At 44.7% G+C, this 25,428-nt stretch overlaps 1 protein-coding gene across 6 annotated transcripts in view; it reads left to right on the top strand.

Moving 5' to 3' along the window:
- LOC115152880 (protein sidekick-2-like) overlaps positions 1-25,428 on the top strand; it is a 594,976-nt gene that overhangs the window by 445,051 nt on the left and 124,497 nt on the right. For all 6 annotated transcript variants that reach the window (XM_029697773.1, XM_029697775.1, XM_029697771.1 and 3 more), the window contains exon 2: positions 3,901-4,060. In XM_029697773.1, coding sequence (XP_029553633.1) covers positions 3,901-4,060 — 160 coding nt within the window. The remainder of the gene's footprint in view (positions 1-3,900; positions 4,061-25,428) is intronic.

Genomic DNA, 25,428 nt, shown 5'->3' with positions numbered 1-25,428 from the left:
TATAACCTAGAGGGTAACCAGTGGGTCCATCTCCTCTATACCATGTTTCTTGTAGGATGACAATGTCTGTATTTCTGATTTCTTTGATGAAGTCCAGGTTCCTGCTCTTTAGGCCAAAGGCAGATGACCTCGGGCCTTAGATATTCCAGGATAAGATAGTGAAGTCTTTGTGAGGTCTGATCTGAGGAGTTCTAAATGGGGTGTGGGCGTGGTTCACTTGGGGGGGTGTTGATTGTTTGGGGTGGGGGTGTGGATGTGGTGCTGTGGTCTGGATGTACGTCCTCTCGGCGTGGGTCTTCTAAGTGTAGTTCCTTTCCCCTCTTTAACCACACTAAGGAGGCTGTGAAACTATCTATACAAGCCTCATCTAACCCACATCATTCTGCCTACCAGTCTTCTCTGTTTATAGACTGGATGTCTTTATGTTCTCTCCATCTTCCCCCCTTTCTTTTATCTTTCTTACTAACCTACCTACGTTGGATTGGTGGAGCCAAAATAGGAGTGCAAAATACCAAGCCAATAGATCATTTTGACAGTTTAATTTCAATTATTGATTATTAGTTAATTAGAAAATTATATAATCCAACCATCCAATTAAATTGGTCTATATTTACAATGATCATCAAGCACAAGGTCTTAATTGTAGTACCATCTGTCAAGAGTGAGCTATCAGCAGAAGGGAGTATGACAGTGAGGTGGATTGGAACTTATTTGATGGTGTGTGTGTGTGTGTGTGTGTGTGTGTGTGTGTGTGTGTGTGTGTGTGTGTGTGTGTATGTGTATGTGTGTGTGTGTGTGTGTGTGTGTGTGTGTGTGTGTGTGTGTGTGTGTGAGTCTGCCTGCCTGTGTGTCAGTGAGTGAGTCTGCGCTCCTATGTGTGAGAGACTGAGCCAGGCAAGTAACTTGCGGGGGGATGGGGTGTCATGACCCCCCCAATATTAGAGTCAGGTCAATTTGACAATCTCAGTAATTAATGTGATTGAAAGGAAATTATTTTCACACTGTAAAGTGGCAGGCAGCTACTGGATTTCTGTGTATTTACCTCACACAGTGCTACTAATTTCTTCACTTTACAATTGGATTCCCCAGCCGCAAATTATCCTTTTGGTTGGCCCGATCCTCAGAACCATGGTTGGTGGAGGGGAAAAAAGATCTGCAATGTGAACTCTTTATTGCTCTCTTCTCTTTTCTTTACAAACCCTGAAATCTGTGCACTAAATTGGAAAAACAAATTCATAAACACGAATAATAATTATATAGAAAATTAAGTTTTTTTTCAAATGGAGAAAGTTTCTATTGCCGTATGAGCACTATTTCTCAAAGGAGTGGTTGGTAACAGTTAAATTGGGCTATTTTGTAATATCATAAACCATAAATATCTTGTTTCTAGAATTAGAGAACAGCTGTTTCTATTAACCTCAGGCAGTAGGCTCAAGTGGGCCTGTTTATCTTCCCAGTCAGAGGCAGCCTCCCCTTGTCCCAGACTCTGACCATTGACCAACAGCAGTAACCTATCCTCTTTATTAATGCCAATTTAAAGGCCAACATTGTGGGGGAAAGCACTGATCATGTTTATGCAACCAAACAATGACCATCAAAATAAAGAATTAACTTTATTTTTTATTTCAATTTGAGAATCTACGATAGTGGCATGTTTATTTGTATTTATTTATTTCACCTTTATTTAACCAGGTAGGCCAGTTGAGAACAAGTTCTAATTTACAACTGTGTGTGTGTGTGTGTGTGTGTGTGTGTGTTTGCACTCCTGTGTGTGTGTCTATTAGTCTGCACACCTGTGTGTTTGTGTGGGTGTGTGTGTTTGCACTCCAGTGTGTGTGTCTATTAGTCTGCACACCTGTGTGTTTGTGTGGGTGTGTGTGAGTCTGCACGCCTGTGAGTCTGTACGTGGGTGTGTGTGAGCGTGCCTGTGTGTAGCATCATATTCTATACTATTCTCAGTATATTCCATAGGGAACATCACCTGTGGCTTTCTCCCTGTGTCTTCACTGGGCTCCTACAGTACATGTTACATCCTGTGGGACACAGAGAGAAAATGAAAGGATTTCACACATTTCCCTTGTCTTGTTCATTTTCTATCTACCCCTGTCTGGGCTGGGGGAAGTGATATGCCATGGTGAATAATCCAGAAACATAGTGAACAAATCTCCAATCCACGAGTTTACGAGTTAGCAAGCTGCGGCCCACTGTTACCAGTCAGTAGACTGTGGCCCACTGTTACTAGTCAGCAGGCTGAGGCCCACTGTTACTAGTCAGCAGGCTGAGGCTCACTGTTACTAGTCAGCAGGCTGAGGCCCACTGTTACTAGTCAGCAGGCTGAGGCCCACTGTTACTAGTCAGCAGGCTGAGGCCCACTGTTACTAGTCAGCAGGCTGAGGCCCTCTGTTACTAGTCAGCAGGCTGAGGCCCGCTGTTACTAGTCAGCAGGCTGAGGCCCGCTGTTACTAGTCAGCAGGCTGAGGCCCGCTGTTACTAGTCAGCAGGCTGAGGCCCACTGTTACTAGTCAGCAGGCTGAGGCCCACTGTTACTAGTCAGCAGGCGGAGGCCCACTGTTACTAGTCAGCAGGCTGCGGCCCTCTGTTACTAGTCAGCAGACTGAGGCCCTCTGTTACTAGTCAGCAGACTGAGGCCCTCTGTTACTAGTCAGCAGGCTGTGGCCCACTGTTACTAGTCAGCAGACTGTGGCCCTCTGTTACTAGTCAGCAGCCTGCAGCCCACTGTTACTAGTCAGCAGGCTGAGGCCCTCTGTTACTAGTCGGCAGTCTGCAGCCCACTGTTACTAGTCAGCAGACTGCGGCCCTCTGTTACTAGTCAGCAGACTGCGGCCCACTTTTACAGTCAGCAGTCTGAGGCCCTCTATTACTAGTCAGCAGACTGCGGCCCTCTGTTACTAGTCAGCAGGCTGTGGCCCTCTGTTACTAGTCAGCAGACTGCGGCCCTCTATTACTAGTCAGCAGACTGCGGCCCTCTATTACTAGTCAGCAGACTGCGGCCCACTGTTACTAGTCAGCAGGCTGAGGCCCTCTGTTACTAGTCAGCAGGCTGAGGCCCGCGGTTACTAGTCAGCAGACTGTGGCCCTCTGTTACTAGTCAGCAGACTGAGGCCCTCTGTTACTAGTCAGCAGGCTGCGGCCCTCTGTTACTAGTCAGCAGGCTGCAGCCCGCTGTTACAGTCAGCAGGCTGAGGCCCTCTGTTACTAGTCAGCAGGCTGCAGCCCGCTGTTACAGTCAGCAGGCTGTCGCCCTCTGTTACAGTGAGCAGACTGTGGCCCTCTGTTACAGTGAGCAGACTGTGGCCCTCTGTTACAGTCAGCAGGCTGAGGCCCACTGTTACTAGTCAGCAAGCTGCGGCCCACTGTTACTAGTCAGCAGACTGTGGCCCGCTGTTACAGTCAGCAGGCTGAGGCCCTCTGTTACTAGTCAGCAGGCTGCAGCCCGCTGTTACAGTCAGCAGGCTGTCGCCCTCTGTTACAGTGAGCAGACTGTGGCCCTCTGTTACAGTCAGCAGGCTGAGGCCCACTGTTACTAGTCAGCAGACTGCGGCCCACTGTTACTAGTCAGCAGGTTGCGGCCCTCTGTTTCTAGTCAGCAGGCTGCGGCCCTCTGTTACTAGTCAGCAGGCTGCGGCCCTCTGTTACTAGTCAGATTAGAGAGCGAGAGCAGTGGAACATGTCCAGATTAATTTTGGTGACACACAAGCATGTCCCTGCTATCACAGAACTACACTGAACGTGTCTCCCAATACAATCACTGTATGATCACCAAGGTTTGCTTCTCTCTCTGTTCTTCTGATGCTGTTAATTGATCACCTGTGAACCTGTGAGTATCTTCCATGTGTGACTCTGTCTCTCTCTTTCTCTCTCTCCCATCCCCCTCTCCAGATGACGTGCCGCCCTACTTTAAGACGGAGCCGGTGCGGAGCCAGTTGCACCTGGAGCGTAACAGGCTGGTGTTGACGTGTATGGCAGAGGGGAGCTGGCCCCTGGAGTTCAAATGGATCCACAATAGCACTGAGCTCACACGCTTCTCACAGGAGTACAGGTGAGTGCTGCCACTATATACTGTAATTTCCTCTACAGATCCAAAATGGCACCAAGCTCACACACTTCTTACTGAAGTACAGGTGAGGTGTAGCCCACCTCCGCTGCTCCTCCTCTCTTCAGCCCTGTCAGGCTCCTCCTCTCTTCAGCCCTGTCAGGCTCCTCCTCTCTTCAGCCCTGTTCTGCTGCTCCTCTCTTCAGCCTTCCACTGCTGCTCCTCTCTTCAGCCTTCCACTGCTGCTCCTCTCTTCAGCCTTCCCCTGCTCCTCCTCTCTTCTGCCCTCCCCTGGTTCTCCTCTCTTCAGCCCTCCCCTGGTTCTCTCTTTTGCCCTCCCCTGCTCCTCCTCTCCTCAGCCTCACATTTGCTGCAATGTCACTCACAACCTTTGACCTCCATGAGAGAGAGAGATGTCTATCTATCTATCTATCTATCTATCTATCTATCTATCTATCTATCTATCTATCTATCTATCTATCTATCTATCTATCTATCTATCTATCTATCTATCTATCTATCTATCTATCTTTAACACCACAGTGTGCCATCACAGCAGCAAGATTTCTCACCTGTTGCCACATGAAAAGGGCAACCAGTGGAGCACAAACACCATTGTAAATTCAACCTGATTGTGGACTGCAGGAAAAGGGGGCCGAGCATGCCCCCACTCACTTCGACGGTTCTGTAGTGGAGCGGGTCAAGAGCTTCAAGTTCATTGGCGTCCAAATTAATAACAAACTATCATGGTCCAAACACACCAAGATAGTTGTGAAGAGGGCACAACAAAGCCTATTCCCCTCAGAAGACTGAAAACATTTGGCGTGGATCCTCATATACTAAAAAAGTTCTACAGCTGCACCACTGAGAGCATCCTGACTGGTTGGATCACCGATTGTTATTGCAACTGCTTGGCATCTGACCACAATGCGCTACAGAGTGTAATGCGTACAGCCCAGTACATCACTGGGGCCAGGCTTCCTGCCTTCCAGGACCTCTGTACCAGGCGGTGTCAGGGGAAGGACCTAAAATTGTGAAAAACTCCAGCCACCCTAGTCATACACGGCAAGGGGTCCTGGTCTAGGTCCTAAAGGCTCCTTAACAGCTTCTATCCCAAGCAATTAGACTGCTAAACAGTTAATTGAATGGCTAACCGGACTATTTGCATTGAGCCCCTTTTTTACTATGCTGCTACTCGCTGCTTTATTATATATGCATTATCACTTTACCCCTGCTAACATCTACAGTGCATTTGGAAAGTATTCAGACCCCTTGACTTTTTCCACAGCCTTATTCTAAAATCAGTTAAATTATATTTTGTGTCATCAATCTACACACAATAACCCATAATGACAGAGCGAAAACAGGTTTTTAGAAATCTTTGCAAATGCATTCGAAATAAAAAACAGAGTCCTTATTTACATAAGTATTCAGACCCTTTGCTATGAGAGTCGAAATTGAGCTCAGCTGGATCCTGTTTCCATTGATCATCCTTGAGATGTTTCTACAACTTGATTGGAGTGGACGTGTGGTAAATTCAATTGATTGGACATGATTTGGAAAGGTACACACCTGTTTATTTAAGGTCCCACAGTTGACAGTGCATGTCAGAGCAAAAACCAAGCCATGAGGTTGAAGGAATTGTCAGTAGAGCTCCGAGACAAGATTGTGTTGAGGTACAGATCTGTGGAAGGGTACCAAAAAAAATCTGGGTATGTGACCAAGAACCCGATGGTCACTTTGACAGAGCTCCAGAGTTCCTCTGTGGAGACGGGAGAACCTTCTGGAAGGACAACCATCTCTACAGCACTCCGCCAATCATGCATTTATGGTCAAGTGACCATCCCTACGGTGATGCATGATGGTGGCAGCATCATGCTGAGGGAATGTTTTTAAGTGGCAGGGACTGAGAGACTAGTCAGGATCGAGGGAAATATGAACGGAACAAAGTACAGAGAGATCCTTGAGGAAAACCTGCTCCAGAGCGCTCAGGACCTCAGACTGGGGTGAAGGTTCACCTTCCAACAGGACAACGACCCTAAACACACAGCCAAGACAACGCAGGAGTGGCTTCGGGACAAGTCTCTGAATGTCCTTGAGTGGCCCAGCCAGAGCACGTACTTGAACCAGATCGAAGATCTCTGGAGAGACCTGAAAATAACTGTGCAGCAACGCTCCCCATCCAACCTGACAGAGCTTGAGAGGATTTGCAGAGAAGGATGGAAGAAACTCCCCAAATACTGATTTGCCAAGCTTGTAGCATCATACTCAAGAAGACTCGAGGCTGTATTCACTGCCAAAGCTGTTTCAACAAAGTACTGAGTAAAGGGTCTGAAAACTTATGCAAATGTAATCGTTTTCTATTTTTAATACATAAAAAAACTATAAAAACCAATTTTTGCATTGTCCTTACGTGGTATTGTGTGTAGATTGATAAAGGCAAAAAACGATTTAATCAATTGTTTGGCTGTAACATAATAAAAATATGGAAAAAGTAAAGGGGTCTGAATACTTTCTGAATGCACCGTACATACTGAATTACCTCAATTACCTCTACTAACATGTACCCTGTTACGAACCGTCTCATATCCTGTAACAAAGAGGGAGACAACGCAGAGAAAGGTGTATTTATCCCCGGGACACACACGAGCCAAGGTGTGTCCCATTTCACTGATGACCCTCCCCAGCGCCCACCGACATCCTATTAAGGAAACAAGAGCAAAAGAATGAAATGGGGTAGCTCGGTGGTTTCGGCAGATTGAGTGGGAGTGTCGTCACAAACCCTCACATTGACTTGGTGGTTTTGGCAGACAGAGTGGGAGGGTCGTCACAACCCCCCACATTGACTCTGTGGTTTCGGCAGACAGAGTGGGAGGGTCATCATAACCCCTCATATTGATTCTGTGGTTTCGGCAGACAGTGTGAGGGTCGTCACAACCCCCCACATTGACTCTGTGGTTTTGGCAGACAGAGTGGGAGGGTCGTCACAACCCCCCACATTGACTCTGTGGTTTCGGCAGACAGAGTGGGAGGGTCATCATAACCCCTCATATTGACTCTGTGGTTTCGGCAGACAGAGTGGGAGGGTCATCATAACCCCTCATATTGACTCTGTGGTTTCGGCAGACAGAGTGGGAGGGTCATCATAACCCCTCATATTGATTCTGTGGTTTTGGCAGACAGAGTGGGAGGGTCGTCACAACCCCTCATATTGATTCTGTGGTTTTGGCAGACAGAGTGGGAGGGTCGTCACAACCCCTCACATTGACTCCGTGGTTTCCCTTACATACTTTTCATACTATTTGCACGTTGTACCAACATTACCGATAATATCACATTTGAAATGTCTATTTTTTTTTACTATTAATTTCTGAATTAATTATATCACTTTTGTTTCTTGTCTATTTCACTTGCTTTAGAAATGTAAACAATATTTCCCATGCAAATAAAGCCGTTTGAATTGAGAGAGACAGAGAGAGAGAGGAGGGAGAGAGAGAGAGAGAGAAGGGGGAGCAAATAGAGTTGGGGGAGAGAGAGAAGGAAAGAAAGAGAGGGAGGGAGTTAAATGGGAGATCTTAATCATGTAGAAAGCATTGGTCTGATCTCTGGATAAGTTGTGTGTGTGTGTGTGTGTGTGTGTGTGTGTGTGTGTGTGTGTGTGTGTGTGTGTGTGTGTGTGTGTGTGTGTGTGTGTGTGTGTGTGCTCGTACAGAGGTGTAAATGGAATGTCGGGGTGATGAGAGACGATGAGCTGACATAAACATGTCTGTCACACCCCAAACTGGACTGAGTGTGCGTGTGTGTGTGTTCAGTGTTATCTCTATTATTGATGGAGCTGCTGCTTGCTGTTATCTACCTTCCCTCAGGAAGATAAGAACTCAGACAGAGACCACACAAAAGTATCAGTCAGGGCATCAGGACCAATAAACAGACAGACAACACAACAGTATCAGTCAGGGTCAGGGCATCAGGACCAATGTGTGTTGTGGTCCCCCATTCCTCATGATGGCCTCCCCAGTGGCAGGTGAGTATAGTGGTCCCCCATCCATCCCTCATGATGTCCTCCCCAGCTACGTCTACTAAGACAAGGGGCGGAGGTGTGTGTCTATTTGACAATAACAGCTGGTGCGCGAAGTCTCAAGATATTGCTTTCCTGAGGTAGAGTACCTCATGATAAGCTGTAGACCACACTATCTACTATCTATATTATTAGTAGCTGTCTGTTTGTCACCACAAACCAATGCTGGCACTAGGACCACACTCAAGGAGCTGTATAAGGCCATACGCAAACAAGAAAATGCTCATCCAGAAGTGGCACTCCTAGTGGCCGGGGACTTTAGCGCAGGCAAACTTAAATCAGTTTGACCTAATTTCTACCAGCATGTCACATGTGCAATCAGAGGAGAAAAAAACTCTAGACCACCTTTACTCCACACACAGAGGCACATACAAAGCTCTCCCTTGCCCTCCATTTGGCAAATCTGACCATAATTCTATCCTCCTGATTCCTGCTTACAAGCAAAAACTAAAGCAGGAAGTACCAGTGACTCGCTAAATATGGAAGTGGTCAGATGATGCAGATGCTACGCTACAGGACTGTTTTGCTAGCACAGACTGGAATATGTTCTGGGATTCAAACAATGGCATTGAGGAGTATTCCACCTCAATCACCGGCTTCATCAATAATTGGATCGACAACGTTGTCCAAACAGTGACCGTACGTATATATCCCAACCAGAAGCCATGGATTGATTACAGGCAACATCCAACACCAAGCTAAAGGCTAGAGCTGCCGCTTTCAAGGAGCGGGACACTAATCCGGACGCTTATAATGAATTCCGCTATGCCCTCAGATGAACAATCTAACAGGCAAAGCGTCAATACAGGACTAAGATTGAATCCTACTACACCGGCTCTTTCGGACATTGGATGTGGCAGGGCTTGCAAACTATTATGGACAACAAAGGGAAACCCAGCCGCAAGCTGCCCAGTGACATGAGCCTACCAGAAGAGTTAAATACCTTTTATGCTCGCTTTCGAGGCGAGCAACAGTAAAGTGTGCATGAAAACACCAGCTGTTCCGGACAACTGTGTGATCACACTCTCCATAGCCGATGTGAGCAAGACCTTTAAACAGGTAAACATTCACAAAGCCGCGAGGCCAGACAGATTACAATAACGTGTATTCAAAGCATGCGCGGAGAAACTGGCAAGTGTCTTCATTGACATTTTCAACCTCTCCCTGACCGGGTCTGTAATACCTACATATTTCAAGCAGACCCCCATAGTCCCTGTGCCCAAGAAAGTGAAGGTAACCTGCCTAAACGATTACCACCCCGTAGCACTCACATCGGTAGCCATGAAGTGCTTTGAAATGCTGGTCATGGCTCACATCAACACCAGCACTCCACACTGCCCTTTCCCACATGGACAAAAGGAACACCTATGTGAGAACGCTGTTCATCGAATACAGCTCAGCGTTCAACACCATTGTGCCCAGCAAGCTCATCATTAACCTAAAGACACTGGGACTAAACACCTCCCGCTGAAACTGGATCCTGGACTTCCTGACGGCCTGCCCCCAGGTGGTAAGGGTAGGTAACAACACATCTTCCATGCTGATCCTCAACATGGGAGCCCCTCAGAGGTGCGTGCTTAGTCACCTCCTCCACTCTCTGTTCACCCACGGCTGCGTGGCCAAACACGACTCCAACACCATCATTAAGTTTGCTGACGACACAACAGTGGTAGGTCTTATCACCGACAGTGACGAGACAGCCTATAGGGAGGAGGTCAGAAACCGGGCAGTGTGGTGTCAGGACAACAACCTTTCCCTCAGTGTGAGCAAGACAAAGGAGCTAATCGTGGACTACAGTGAAAGGCGGGCTAAACAGTCCACCATTAACATCGATGGGGCTATAGTAGAGCGGGTCGAGAGTTTCAAGTTCCTTGGTGTTCACATCACTAATTAGCTAACATGGTCCAAACACACGAAGACAGTTGTGAAGAATGCACAACAACATTTTCTCCCCCTCAGGAGACTAAAAAGATTTGGCATGGGTCCTCAGATCCTCAAGGAGATCTACCGCCTGGTATGGCAATTGCTCGGCATCTGAACATAAGGCGCTACCAGAGGGTAGCGCGTACGGCCCAGTACATCACTGTGACCAAGCTTTCTGCCATCCAGGACCTACTGTATATACTAAGCAGTGTCAGAGGAAGGCCCCAAAAAATTAGCAAATACTCCAGTCACCCAAGTCATAGACTGTTCTCTCTGCTATCGCACAGCAAGCTGTACCGAAGTGCCAAGTCCAGGACCAAAAGGCTCCTCAACAGCTTCTACCCCTAAGACTTCTGAACAATTAATCAAATGACCACCCTGACTATGTACATTGACACCCTCCCCCCTCCTTTTGTTTTTGCACTGCTGCAACTCGCTGTTTATTATCTATGCATAGTCAATTTACCCCTACCTACATGTACAAATTACCTACACTAACCTGGACCCCTGCACGTTGGCTTGTTACCAGTACCCCCTGTAAATAGCCTCGTTATTGTTATTTTATTGTGTTACTTATTTATATATATATATATATATATATATATATATATTGTTTTTTGCTTTCGTTTATTTAGTAAATATTGTCTTAACTCTATATCTTGAACTGCATTGTTGGTTTAGGGCTTGTAACTAAGCATTTCACGGTAAGGTCTACCTGTTGTATTCGGCGCATGTGACAAATAACATTTCATTTGATGTGATTTATAGTGTTGTACTATTGCTATAGCGCTTCATAAGCTTGAGCATATCCCTCATCGTCTGTGCAAAAGCTTGCAAAGTCGTATCCAACACAGGGGACACGACAATATAGAAATATGGTGGACAGGAAGTATGAGGAAGACAGGGAAGTATGAAGAGGACAGGAAAGTATGAGAAGAACAGTGGTGTATGAAGAGGACAGGAAAGTATGAGAAGAACAGGGGTGTATGAAGAGGACAGGAAAGCATGAGGACAGGGAAGTATGAGAAGAACAGTGGTGTATGAAGAGGACAGGAAAGTATGAGGACAGGGAAGTATGAGAAGAACAGGGTTGTAAGAAGGTAGTCTTTAATAGTTGATTATAAGATTTGTATTTGATTATGTGCACTACCGGTCAAAAATTTTAGAACACCTAATCATTAAAGTGTTTTTCTTTATTTTTACTATTTTGTACATTGTGGAATAATAGTGAAGACATCAAAACTATGAAATAACACATATGGAATCGTGTAGCAACAAAAAAAGTGTTAACCTCTCTGGGGTATGTGGGACGCTAGGGCACCAAATTAAAAACAACAAAAATCTCATAATTCAAATTTCTCAAACATACAACTATAATATCCCATTTGAAAGATACACTTCTCGTTAATCCAATCACAGTGTCTGATTTCAAAAAGGTTTTACAGCGAAAACATAACATTAGATTATGTTAGGACAGCGCCAAGACAAGAAAAACCACACAGCCATTTTCCAAGCAAGGAGAGGCGTCACAAAAAACAGAAATATAGCTAAAATGAATCACTAACCTTTGATGATCTTCATCAGATGACACTCATAGGACTTCATGTTACACAATACATGTATGTTTTGCTTGATAAAGTTAATATTTATATAAAAAAAAACATTTTACATTGGCGTGTAATGTTCAGAAATGTTTTGCCTCCCAAAACTTCCGGTGAATGAGCACATCAATTTACAGAAATACTCATCATAAACTTTGATAAAATATACAACTGTTATTCAAAGAATTATAGATACACTTCTCCTTAATGCAACCGCTGTGTCAGATTTCAAAAAAACTTTACGGCGAAAGCAAACTTTGCAATAATCTGAGTACAGCGCTCAGACATCAAAACAAGCCATACAAATACCCGCCATTTTGGAGTCAACAGAAGTCACAAATAACATTATAAATATTCACTTACCTTTCATGATCTTTATCAGAATGCACTCCCAGGAATCCCAGTTCCAGAATAAATGTTTGTTTTGTTCGATAAAGTTCATCTTTATGTCCAAATACCTCCATTTTGTTCGCGCGTTCAGTCGAGTAATCCAAATCCACTGTGCTCGCGCAGTAAATTCAGACAAAAAGTCAAAAAAGTTATATTACAGTTTGTAGAAACATGTCAAATGATGTATAGAATCAATCTTTAGGATGTTTTTATCATAAATCTTCCATACTTTTCCAACCGGACAATTCCTTTGTCTTCAGAAATGAAAAGGAACACACCTAACTCTCACGGGAGTGTGCGCGATTGAGCTCATGTAATTTTCTCAGTCATCTGACTCCATATGCTCTTATTCTCTCCCCATTCACAGTAGAAGCATGAAACAAGGTTCTAAAGACTGTTGACATCTAGTGGAAGCCTTAGGAAGTGCAAAATGACCCCATAGACACTGTGTATTAGATTGGCAATCACTTGAAAAACTACAAACCTCAGATTTCCACACTTCCTGGTTGGATTTTTTCTCAGGTTTTTGCCTGCCATATGAGTTCTGTGATACTCACAGACATCATTCAACCAGTTTTAGAAACTTCAGAGTGTTTTTTATTCATATCTACTAGTAATATGCATATCCTACATTCTGGGCCTGAGTAGCAGGCAGTTTACTACAGGCACACTTTTCATCCGGACGTCAAAATACTGGCCCCCTACCCAAGAGAGGCTAAACAAATCAAAATATATTTTATATTTAGGGATCTTCAAATACCCACCCTTTGCCTTGATGACAGATTTGCACACTCTTGGTATTATCTCAACCAGCTTCATGAGGTAGTCACCTGGAATGCATTTCAGTTAACAGGTGTGCCTTCTCTAATTTGAAGAATGTCTTTCCTTCTTAATGCGTTTGAGCCAATTTTGTAAAAGACTGTCCATCATTACTTTAAGAGATGAAGGTAAGTCATGTCTAGTCCTGACCCTAATAAGATGTCATTTTCTATAGTAGAGTAGGGCAGGGCGTGACAGGGGGTGTTTTGGGTTGTTCTATGTTTTCTATTTCTATATTTAAGTTCTAGTTTTCTATTTCTATGTTAGGATTGTTTGGGGTTAAACTCTAATTGGAGGCAGCTGATCCTCATTGCCTCTGATTAGAGATCATATTTAAGTAGGGGTTTTTCTCACTGTTGTTTGTGGGTTATTGTCTTTTGACGGTTTGCGTCACGGTTTGTTGTTTTGTATTATTCAAGTATTTAAGTGTATTTCATTCAGTTTCACGTTTAATAAATATGTGGAACTACGAACACGCTGTCCGCGCCTTCAAACAGCCGTGACAGAATAACCCACCATAAAAGGACCAAGCAGCGTGGAATGGAGCAGCAGGAGAAATGGACTTGGGAGGACATACTGCAGGGAAAAGGATCCTGGACGTGGGAGGAAATCCAGGCCGGAATGGATCGCCTCCCATGGGAACAGGTGGAAGCAGCGGGGGAAGTACAGCAACGAGATCAACAGGCAAGGCAACGAAGGAAGCACGAGAGGCATTCCCAAAACATTTTTTTTGGGGGGGGGGCACATGGGAAGTTTGGCAAAGTCAAGGTGGAGACCTGAGACAACTCCCCGTGCTTACCGTGGGGAGCGAGTGACTGTAGAAGCATCGTGTTGTGCGGTGATGTGCACTGTGTCGTCAGGGCGCATTCACAGGCCGGTGCTATCTGTGCCCGCACACTGCAGTTGTCGAGTTGAGTTGAGCATCCAGCCAGGGTGGGTTGTGCAAGCCATACGCTCCAGACCTCCAGTGCGCCTCCATAGTCCAGTACGTCCTGTGCCTGCTCCTCACACTCTTCTTTCAGTGCGCATCCATAACCCGGTACAGCCAGTGCCTGCTGTGAGCACTCGGCCCTTAGTACGTCTCCCCAGTCCGGTGAGACCGATTCCTGCTCCTCGCACTCTCCCTCCAGTGCGCATCCATAACCCGGTACAGCCAGTGCCTGCTGTGAGCACTCGGCCCTTAGTGCGTCTCCCCAGTCCGGTGAGACCGATTCCTGCTCCTCGCACTCTCCCTCCAGTGTGCCTCCATAACCCAGTATGTCCTGTGCCTGCTCCCCGCACTCGCCCTGAGGTGCGTGTTACTAGTCTGGTGCCTCCTATGCCAGTCCCACGCATCGGACTTCCAGGGCGCCTGCCCAGTCCGGGGTGGCCTGTTCCTGCTCCCCGCACTCGACCTGAGGTGCGTGTTACCAGTCTGGCGCCACCTATGCCAGTCCCACGCATTGCACATCCAGTGTGCATCCCTAGTCCAGAGCCTTCAGCGGCGGTTTGCAACCGAGAGCCTTCAGCGACGGTCTGCAGTCCAGTGTCTTCAGCAGAGACCTTTAGCCCAGAGTCTAAAGCAGTGGATGGCGGTCCGAAGCCTCTGGCGATGATCCATGGTCTGGTTCCTCCGGACATACAGAAGCGGGGGGATCAGCGGGCGGTGGAGGTACTACGCCCGGAACCAGAGCCGCCGCCATAGACATTAGTCACCCACCCTACCCTCCCTTTGTGTTTTGTGTTTTTTTTTTTTTTTTTTTTTTGGTTTGTTTGCATTCGGAGTCTGCACTTTTTTTGGGGGGGGGGTACTGTCACGTCCTGACCCGAGTAAGATGTCATTTTCTATAGTGGAGTAGGGCAGGGCGTGACGGGGTGTTTTGGGTTGTTCTATGTTTTCTATTTCTATGTTGGGATTGTTTGGGGTTGATCTCTAATTGGAGGCAGCTTATCCTCATTGCCTCTGATTAGAGATCATATTTAAGTAGGGGTTTTTCTCATTGTTGTTTGTGGGTTATTGTTATCTTTTGAGTAGTGTGCTGTCCTCACTGCGCCACGGTATGTTGTTTTGTATTATTCAAGTATTTAAGTGTATTGCATTCAGTTTCACATTTAATAAATATGTGGAACTACGAACACGCTGCATTTTGGTCTGCTCCTTTGAACAGCCGTGACAAGTCAATACGAAACATTTCAAGAACTTTGAAAGTTACTTCAAGTGCAGTCGCAAAAACCATTAAGCACTATGATGAAACTGGCTCTCATGAGTACCGCCACAGGAATGGAAGACCCAGAATTACCTCTGCTCTAGAAGATAAGGTCATTAGAGTTACCAGCCTTAGAAATTGCAGCCCAAATAAGTGCTTCACAGATTTCAAGTAACAGACACATCTCAACATCAACTGTTCAGAGGAGACTGTGTGAATCAGGCCTTCATGCACATATTGCTGCAAAGAAAACACTACTAAAGGACACCAATAAGAAGAAGAGACTTGCTTGGGCCAAGTAACATGAGCAATGGACATTAGACCGGTGGAACGAGGTGTGGGTGAACGGATGATCTCCACATGTGTATTTCCCACCATAAAGCATGGAGGAGGAGGTGTTATTGTTAGGGGGTGCTTTGCTGGTGACACTGTCAGTGATTTATTTAGAATTCAAGGCAAACTTAACCAGAATGGCTACCACATCATTCTGCAGTGATACGCCATCCCATATGGTTTGGGGCTATTTTACCAAGAAGGAGAGTGATGGAGTGCTGCATCAGATGACTTGGCCTCCACAATCCCCCAACCTCAAGCAAATTGAGATGGTTTGGGTTGAGTCCGACTGCAAAGGGAAGAAAAAGCAGCCAACAAGTGCTCAGCATATGTGGGAACTCCTTCAAGACTGCTGGAAAAGCATTCCAGGTGAAACTGGTTGAGAGGTTGCCAAGAGTGTGCAAAGCTGTCACCAATGCAAAGGGTGGCTTTTTGCAGAATCTCCAATATTAAATATATTTGTATTTATTTTTTTGGTTACAAAACACTTTTTTGTTTACTACGTGATTCCATATGTGTTATTTCATAGTTTTGACACCTTCACTATTATTCTGCAATGTAGAAAATAGTAAAAATAAAGAAAAATCCTTGAATGAGTAGGTGTTCTAAAACTTTTGACCAGTAGTATATGTTTTTGCTGTTTGTTCTTTGTTATTGAGCCAAAAAGATTGGAGAAGTGGTTAATCCGTACACCTCTGTTTTGGTGTTGTTTGTTTAGTGTATCCCCATTTTCCCAGAAGTGGTTATATTCTATCGATTCGTTAGATTCTATGATTTCTGACGCGCTTTTCCGTCTTTTTCCGTATTGTACTTCTGCATTGTTTTAGTTATTCACTATAGTGAAGGCGTATGCTCGGGTTTTCTGGGTCTCTATGTTTTTGTTGGATAGGTTTCTCGTTTTCTTTCTTAGGTTTTTCCATTCTTCATCAAACCATTTGTCAATGTTATTAATTGTTTAAGTTACCTGCTTGACATTTTCAGATTTGAGAGGGAAGCTGAGAGGTCAAATATACTGTATAGATTTTCTACTGCCACGTTTACACCTTCACTATTACATTGAAACATTTTGTCCAGGAAGTTGTCAAAACAGGATTTCATGAATTGTTGCCTAATTGTTTTTTGGTAGGTTTCTACACTACTTTCCTTCCTTCTATATAATTTCTTAATATTATTCAGTTCCTTTGGCTTTGATGCTTCATGATTGAGTATTGCTCTGTAAAAGTAAACTGTGATTTTGCTGAGATCTGATAGGGGTGTCAGTGGGCTGACTGTGAACGCTCTGAGAGACTCTGGGTTGAGGTCAATAATAAAGTAGTCTCCAGTACTACTGCCAAGAGAGGAGCTATAGGTGTTCCTCTTGAAGCCTACCATTGACTATGTACATTCCCAGCGTGCGACAGAGCTGCAGAAGTTGTGACTCGTTTTTGTTGGTTATGTTGTCACCTCCAGGTAGCACCTCCCCCTGTGTGCTGAGGATGTCAGGTTCTTGTCAGGTTCTGGCATTTAGGTCTCAACAGATTAGTACATGTCCCTGGGCCTGGAAATTATTGATTTCCCCCTCCAGAATGGAGAAGCAGTCTTCATTAATTCATAGGGTTAGGCATCCCGCTAGCGGGACAACTTCCAGTGGAAATGGAGGGCGCGCAATTCAAATAAATAATCATAAAAATGTGGGATATTAAACATTTAGATACATACAAGTGTCTTATATCGGCTGAAAGCTTAAATTGTTGTTAATCTAACTGCACTGTCTGATTTACAGTAGCAATTACAGCGAAAGCATGCCATGTGATTGTTTGAATACGGCGCCCCACATCAAAATATAAAAAATTCACTTACTTTTTGAAAATCTTCCACTGATTTGTCATCCAAAGGGTCCCAGCTATAACATGCAGTGCTGTTTTGTTAGATAAAATCCTTCTGTATATCCCAAAAGATCTGTTTAGTTGGTGCCATCGATTTGAGTAATCCACTCATTCAACATGCAGAGAAAGGAATCCGAAAATCTACATTTACATTTACGTCATTTAGCAGACGCTCTTATCCAGAGCGACTTACAAATTGGTGCATTCACCTTATGATATCCAGTAGAACAACCACTTTACAATAGTACATCTATATATATCTTTTTTGGGGGGGGTTAGAAGGATTACTTTATCCTATCCCAGGTATTCCTTAAAGAGGTGGGGTTTCAGGTGTCTACGGAAGGTGGTGATTGACTCCGCTGTCCTGGCGTCGTGAGGGAGCTTGTTCCACCATTGGGGTGCCAGAGCAGCTTTGTTTCAACAAGTCAAAATACGTTTCTATTGACTCCTCAGATACCCTAATATGTAATCAAACTATAATATTTCTTATGGAAAAAAGTATGTTCAATAGGAAACTTAGATTTTATAGATTTTAGCAGGTGCGTCTTGTCTTCATTGTGCGCCCAAACACGAATTTCCAAGACTGTGTCCTTTTACTAAAACTCATATTTCATATTTGTTTTGGAAGTTACAAGCCTGAAACCTTGAACATAGACTGCTGACACCCTGTGGAAGCCATTGGAATTGTATCCTGGTGGCTAGAATTCAGTGTGCCCCTATACTTTCCATTGTAAGAGCATGGGCTCTAAAAAAAAATTACATTTCCGGTTGGTTTGTCTTCGGATTGTCTTCTACCATATCTATTGTGTTATAGTCCCTTACATAATTTTAACATTTCTTCACACTCCAAAGTGTTTTCTTTCTAATGGTACCAATTATATGCATATCCTGGCTTCAGGGCCTGAGCAACAGGCAGTTTACTTTGGGCACGTTAGTCTGGCGGAAATTTAGAAAAAAGGGGCCTAGTCCTAAGATGTTCATTAAAATATATGAGTTCTGGTGTAGGGATATAGGTCGCACACATGAGGACATTTTTCTCTGTTGAGATAATTTCCTTTTGAGTTTCTAGCCAAATGTAAAATGTTCCTTTTTTGATGAATTTAATAGAGTGACTTAGGTCTGCTCTATACCACATTAGCATACCCCCTGAGTCCCTTCCCTGTTTCACACCTGATAGTTTTGTGGATGGGACTACCAGCTCTCTGTAACCTAGAGGGAAACCTGTGTGTCCATCTCCTCGAGTCCATGTTTCTTGTAGGATGACAATGTCTGTATTTCTAATTTCTTTGTTGAAGTCCAGGTTCCTGCTCTTTAGGTCATAGGCAGATGACCTCAGGCCTTGGATATTCCAGGATGAGATAGTGAAGGCTTTGTGTTCCATAAAGTGTCCAATGTTGTTGGTCGTGTGGTTTGGCCTCAGACCAGGAAGTGTGGGCAGAGCCTTCTGAGCATCTGGTACATGCCATTGGCTTGGGCTAGTGTAAGAGTGGGGGTTGGGCCTTTTTGCCTACTCACAGCCTGGGCCGTGACTGTTGAGGCCCTGTTGATGCCCTTTTTGTGCAGGTCTGGGAGATTGTCGCTTTGGTCTGGGGTCGGGGTGTCTGTTGATCTGTTGCTCTTGTGTGAATTGTTGGGGCTGTGGTTGAGTGTGATGTCCTTTAGGGTCCTGGCGAAGGTGAGCGCTGCTGCCTTGTATCGGTGGACCTAGTCATAAACGCTGTTCTAGTCAAGGGGGGAGTGGTGGGCCAGGTAAACATTTGGTTTTGAGGCACAGTTACTTACCACTGTATGGTGGGTAAGTGTTTACCTACTGAAAGTATTTTCGTGGTAGCAGGGTGGATATAACCACTTGGGCGTTTGGGAAAGTAGAAGAAGATTTTTCAAACATTCCCTTGAGTGCTGTGGCCACCCTTTCCTGCTGTGCTCTCAAGTCGTTTGTGCCTGTGTGTATTACTATTTGGCTGGGTGAACCTAGTTGTTCCTCACACAGAAGGTCTAGGGTGGGCTGGGTGTTTGTGCACCGGAGTTTAGAGACTGTGTAATTGGGAAAAAGTTAATTTTCTTGTACATTTTTCTTGTTTGAGTCCATAAGGACTACAATCTGTGGCTTGTGTATGTCCTCAGTGGATGTGAGAGGGTTGTCAGGAAAGCTATCAGGGTGGCTGACAGGGGGGTGCTCAGAGGGGGTGGGATCTCCTGGGCTTGGGGTTCTTCATTTGTCTGTCCTGCTGTGATGTTGGGGCTATGGTCAGGGTCTGGCGTGGACTGTTCTGCTGTGGTGTCGAGACTTTGTTCAGGATCTGTGGTGGGCTGTTCTGCTGGCTCCTCTGTGGGGGTGGCCAGCTCTATAATGGGTTGTTCTCTGTCACACATCATCTTTCTCACCTTCTGCTCCAGCACTCTCACCTTCTCCTCTAGTGCTCTGTTCTTCTCCTGCTGCTGGGCCTTCTTCCTCTTCTGCTCTTTCTCCTGTTGAAGTTGTCTCACCACAGTCCAGAGTGCAGACATGTCTCTCTCCTCCTCCAGCTCTCCGGGTCTGGTTGGGTGGGTGTTGTTGAGCTGGACTGTTGTTTGTGTCTGTGCTGACTGGAGTGTGTTCATCTGCTGTTCCAGCTCCACTTGCCTTACCTCCAGCTGGGTGAATTTATCCTTTATTTCAATGAGGGAGTAGTACTCTGTGCTGGGAGGTTGACTTTCCGCTTGGGGTTGCTCATGTGTGGGGTTGTTTAACGAAGAGGTCTGGTCTAACAGGCTCAGGGTGTGCTTATCTTTCTCAAGAGAGAGCTTTTCCTTATGCTCTCCCTCCTTGATTCTGTGAATGTCCATCTGAAATGGTTTGGGATTGCCCTGTACCAATACTGTTCCAGACTTGTACAGGTTGACATTGGCTGACTCAAAGTCCTCGTTGTCTAGTATTCTGAGTCCACCCATCGCTAACACCTCCCTTCTTGACTGAGGAGTAGTGTGTAAATGCTGTATACCACTGTGCCATGCAAGGGGATGGTTTGTGTGGAAGACTAAGTTGCTTTCTTTTCTATTTTTGTAACAGTCAGCAAAAAGTGTGTCTGAATTGTCCATGAGAAGCTTATTTTTGTACCCCTTCCGTGCCTTCTCATTTTCTACATCCAGGGGTTACTCTATTGTAATGACCTCTGCACAGAGGGAGGGGGATTCAAAGGCCTCTTCAATTGAGTGGGGGAGGTTGTGAAACTCTCCTGCCATTGTTGGGCTCAAGAGTTATCACATCTCACTTCACACTTTAGTGGTAATTGAAGTTGCAGCCAGATCTATTCTGTCCTAGCAAGCTTGGTAACATTAGCATAGCCTTCAGTCCTTATGAAGTAAAATAGAGTATTGTAATTTATTTTTCTTCTTGGCTTTAAAAGTAGCTTCAGACCAAACACTACTCACTCAGTTCCAGGTTGGATGGTATTTTCAGGTTTCTGTTGTGCTTCTTTTGCTGGTCCAGAGCATTTGCTGTATAGTTCTTGGGAATTAACAAAAAAACTGAGCAAACTAGAATGCTATTTGTCCCTAAACAGAGAGTACACCATTTTGATAAACTCCCAAATCTATTACGTGAAATACCACAGTGTGCCATCACAGCAGTAAGGTTTGTGACCTGTTGCCACAAGAAAATGACTACCAGTAAAGAACATATATGTTATGGCTTTATACCCCCTGCTATATTATGGATAAAGAGTTACCTGTCTAACAGAACATACAGGGTTTTCTTTAATGGAGATCTCTCCAACATAATCCAGGTATAATCAAAAATGACCCAGGGCAGCTGTTTAGGACCTTTACATTTTTCAATCTTTACTAACGACATGTCACTGGCTTTGAATATGTCTTTGTATGCGGATGACTCAGCACTATACACTTCAGCTACAACAGCGACTGAAATGTCTGCAACACTGAACAAAGAGCTGCAGTTAGTGTTAGAATGGGTGGCAAGATGGGTGTCAAGGAATAAGTTAGTCCTAAATATAAAAAAAATACTAAAAACATTGTATTTGGGAAAAAATCATTCACTAAACCTAATCCTCAATTGAACATTTTAATGAAAGATGTGGAAATTGAGCAGGTTGAGGTGACAAAACTGATTAGAATAACCATGGATTGTAAACTTCATGGTCAAACATATTGATAGCCTATCCATAATATAGAGCTGCTCTGCCTTCTTAACAACACTATCAACAAGGCAGGTCCTACAGGCCCTAGTGTTGTCGCACCTGGACTATTGTTCAGTCGTGTGGTCAGGTGCCACACAGAGGGACTTAGGAAAATTACAATTGGCTCAGAACAAGGCAGCACGGCTGGCCCTTAAAAGTACATGTGGAGCGAACATTAAAATGATGTATGTCAATCTCTCATGGCTCAAATTGGAGGAGAGATTGACTTCATCACTACTTGTTTTAGTAATATGTTTTGACAAGCTGAATGCACCGAGCTTTCTGTTTAAACTACTAGCACACAGCTCGGACACCCATGCATACCTCACAAGACATGCCACCAGAGGTCTCTTCACAATCCCAAAGTCCCAAACAGACTATGGGAGGTGCACCATACTACAAAGAACCATGATTACATGGAAATCTATTTCACATCAGGTAACTGATGCAAGCAGTAGAATCAGATTTAAAAAACAGATATAAATACACCTTATGGAACAGTGGGCACTGTGATGCGAAACACACTTAATGTGTTTGGACCCCAGAAAGAGGAGCTGCTGCCTTGGCAGGAAATAATGGGGATCCATAATAAACCCCAGGAAGAGTAGCTGCTGTCTTGGCAACAGCTAATGGGAATCCATAATAAACCCCAGGAAGAGTAGCTACTGCCTTGGTAGGAACTAATGGGTATCCATAATAAACCCCAGGAAGAGAAGCTGCTGCCTTTGCAACAGCTAATGGGGATCCATAATAAATACATATACAGAACAAACACCATTGTAAATACAACCCATTTTTATGTTTATTTATTTTCCCTTTTGTACGAGAACTTTTTACACATCGTTACAACACTTTATATAGACGTAGTATGACATTTGAAATGTCTCTATTCTTTTCGATCTTTTGTTAGTGTAATGTTTACTGTTAAATTTTTTGTTTATTTCACTTTTGTTTATTATCAATTTCACTTGCTTTGGGAAATTAAACATATGTTTCCCATGCCAATAAAGCCCTTTGAATTGAATTGAGAGAGAGAGAGACAGAGAGGGAGGGAGAGAGAGAGGAAACTCTGGTTAAAGTCACCCTGAAAGTTCAGGCTCAAGACTGAGGACTGAAATCTCCACAGGTGTCCTCAAGGTCAGACTGCGGAGCACAAACACCACCTCACAGCTTTCTCACCTCCCTCCCCCCTCTCTTTCTAAATCTCTCTGCATCGTTCCAGAGGATTCTCTGATTCAATCCTCTCCCTTACCAGTTACTCAAGTTAATGCTACTTCCATTGCATGTTGCGCTACATATATGCAAAACACCCATTTTGTTTACTAACGCGTGAAGACACGTCTTAATTGACCTGGTGAACAAAATGAGAAGAAGTGTCGCTAACGCCGCTAGCTTACCTCTAGCTTACTGCTAGCTTACTGTTAGCTCCTAATTTGTCCGTTAACATTAATTGACACCAGAAGTAATTTAGTCCAGTTGCTCCGTGCACCATGCTAACGCCAGCACTAATATGGTTTGATACCTCATTACGGACCAGTTATTAAAGCCCTCTCTGGCTCCTCCCACCCCTGATCCCCACATCACGCTATCGACCCAGGCCCCTGTCAATCAATGTTTCCTCCTCTCCTCCTCTCCCTCCCTCATTCACTCCCTCCCTCCTCCTGGCCCTCTGTCGACCTCTCTTTAGATTCTTACAGTACCTGCTCAGCTGTGAAATTTGAATGTCTCCCTGCTGTACACGGAAGCCTTTTCTACAGTAAATTATATAATAATGGGGTAACAGTGAATATGGAATAACAACAATGCTTTTTCCTGACGATTGTTTTTTTTATTATTATTGAAAATATATCAAGAGGAGGGGAGTTAACAATGTTTCTCCTTGCATTATTTTCAACCATATTAGAGGCGGAGGTCCGAGGTCCCTTTCCTTTTACCTGCTTCTCCATTGAATTGAGAATCAACCGTGGTGCATCCAGAAATCACAACATGTAGAAAAACAGTTGTGAATGAGGCACAGAAACACAGTGGACACAGAAACACAGCAGTCAACAGGGTTATTATATGCTGTTCATTGACTACAGCTCAGCATTCAGCACCATAGTACCCTCCAAGCTCATCGTCAAGCTGGAGGCCCTGGACCTCAACCCCACGTTGTGCAATTGGGTCCTGGACTTTTCTCACGGGCCGCCACCTGGTGGTGAAGGTAGGAAACAGCATCTCCACCTTGCTGACCCTCAACACTGGGGCCCCTCAAGGGTGCATGCTCAGCCCCCTCCTGTACTCCCTGTTCACCCACGACTGCGTGGCCATGCACACCTCCAACTCAATCATCAAGTTTGTGGATGACACAACAGTAGTGGGCTTGATTACCAACAACGACGAGACAGCTTACAGGGAGGAGGTGAGGGCACTCGGAGTGTGGTGTCAGGAAAACATCCTCTCACTAAATGTAAAAAAAACAAATGAGATGATCGTGGACTTCAGGAAACAGCAAAGGGAGCAGCCCCCTATCCACACCGAAGGGACAGTAGTGGAGATAGTGGAAAGATTTAAGGTCCTAGGCGTACACATCAACGACAAACTGAAATGGTCCACCCATACAGACAGTGTGGTGAAGTTGGCACAACAGCACCTCTACAACATCAGGAGGCTGAAGAAATGTGTCTTGTCACCCAAAACCCTGACTAACTTTTACAGATCCATAATCGAGAGCATCCTGTCGGGCTGTATCACAGCCTGGTACGGCAACTGCTCGTCCCTCAACCGCAAGGCTCTCCAGAGGGTGGTGCGGTCTGCACAATGCATCACTGGGGGCAAACTACCTGCCTTCCATGACAACTATAGCACCCAATGTCACAGGAAGGCAAAAAAAGATCATCAAAGACAACAACCACCTGAGACACTGACTGTTCACACCGCTACCATCCAGAAGGCGAGGTCAGTACAGGTGCATCAAAGCTGGGACCGAGAGACTGAAGAACAGCTTCTATCTCAATGCCATCAGACTGCTAAACAGCAATCACTAACTCAGAGAGGCTGCTGTCTACACGGAGATCCATGGCGATTTCACAAATGGATCACTAGTCACTTTAAACAATGCCACTTTAAATTATTCCACTTTAATAATGTTTCCATATCTTACATTACTCATATCATATGTATATACTGTATTTTATACCATCTATTGCACTTTGCCTATGCCGCTCGGCCATCGCTCATCCGTATATTTAAATGTACATATTCTCATTCACCCCTTTTAGATTTGTGTGTATTAGGTAGTTGTTGGGGAATTGTTAGATTACTTGTTAGATATTACTGCACTGTCGGAACCAGAAGCACAAGCATTTCGCTACACTCGCATTAACATCTGCTAACCATGTGTATGTGACAAATAAAATTAGATTTGATGAGTGTGACAAAACTGGTCCTCTTCTCTAGCCAGTTCCAGGCAGACCTTGGTCCCTTTCTTTCACCAGATGATTTGTGGCTGGCCTGTTTGTCATCTTTCCCTCTCTCCTCATTTTACATTTTTAGTCATTTAGCAGACGCTCTTATGCAGAGCGACTTACAGTAGTGAATACATACATTTCATTTCATGCATTTTTTATTATATTTTTTTTTGTACTGGCACCCCGTAGGAATCGAACCCACAACCCTGGAATTCTACACACCATGCTCTACCAACTGAGCCACAGGAATCCTCCTCTCCTCTCTCGCTCACTGTCTCTCTCTTTCTCCATTTCTTGCTTTCTCTCTCACACACACTCTCTCGCTATCTTGCTCTCTCTCTCTCTCTTGCTCTCTCTCTCTTTCTCGCTCTGTTTCTCTCCTTCTTATCCCCTCTGTCTGGGCAGATCTCTTTACCTTCCCCACTCTATTGTGTCTATTGATCTCCATCTGAGGTCAATAGCTTTTTAAAGCATCAAGATCGAAACTCCAAACTATCCTCCTCTATACTCCCTTGTGTTCCCTCCCTCCCCTAATCCCTCTCTGTCTCGCTCTTC

Source organism: Salmo trutta, chromosome 18, assembly GCF_901001165.1.
Source record: "Salmo trutta chromosome 18, fSalTru1.1, whole genome shotgun sequence".
Lineage (NCBI taxonomy): Eukaryota > Metazoa > Chordata > Actinopteri > Salmoniformes > Salmonidae > Salmo > Salmo trutta.
This window is presented reverse-complemented; position numbering and strand designations above follow the sequence as displayed.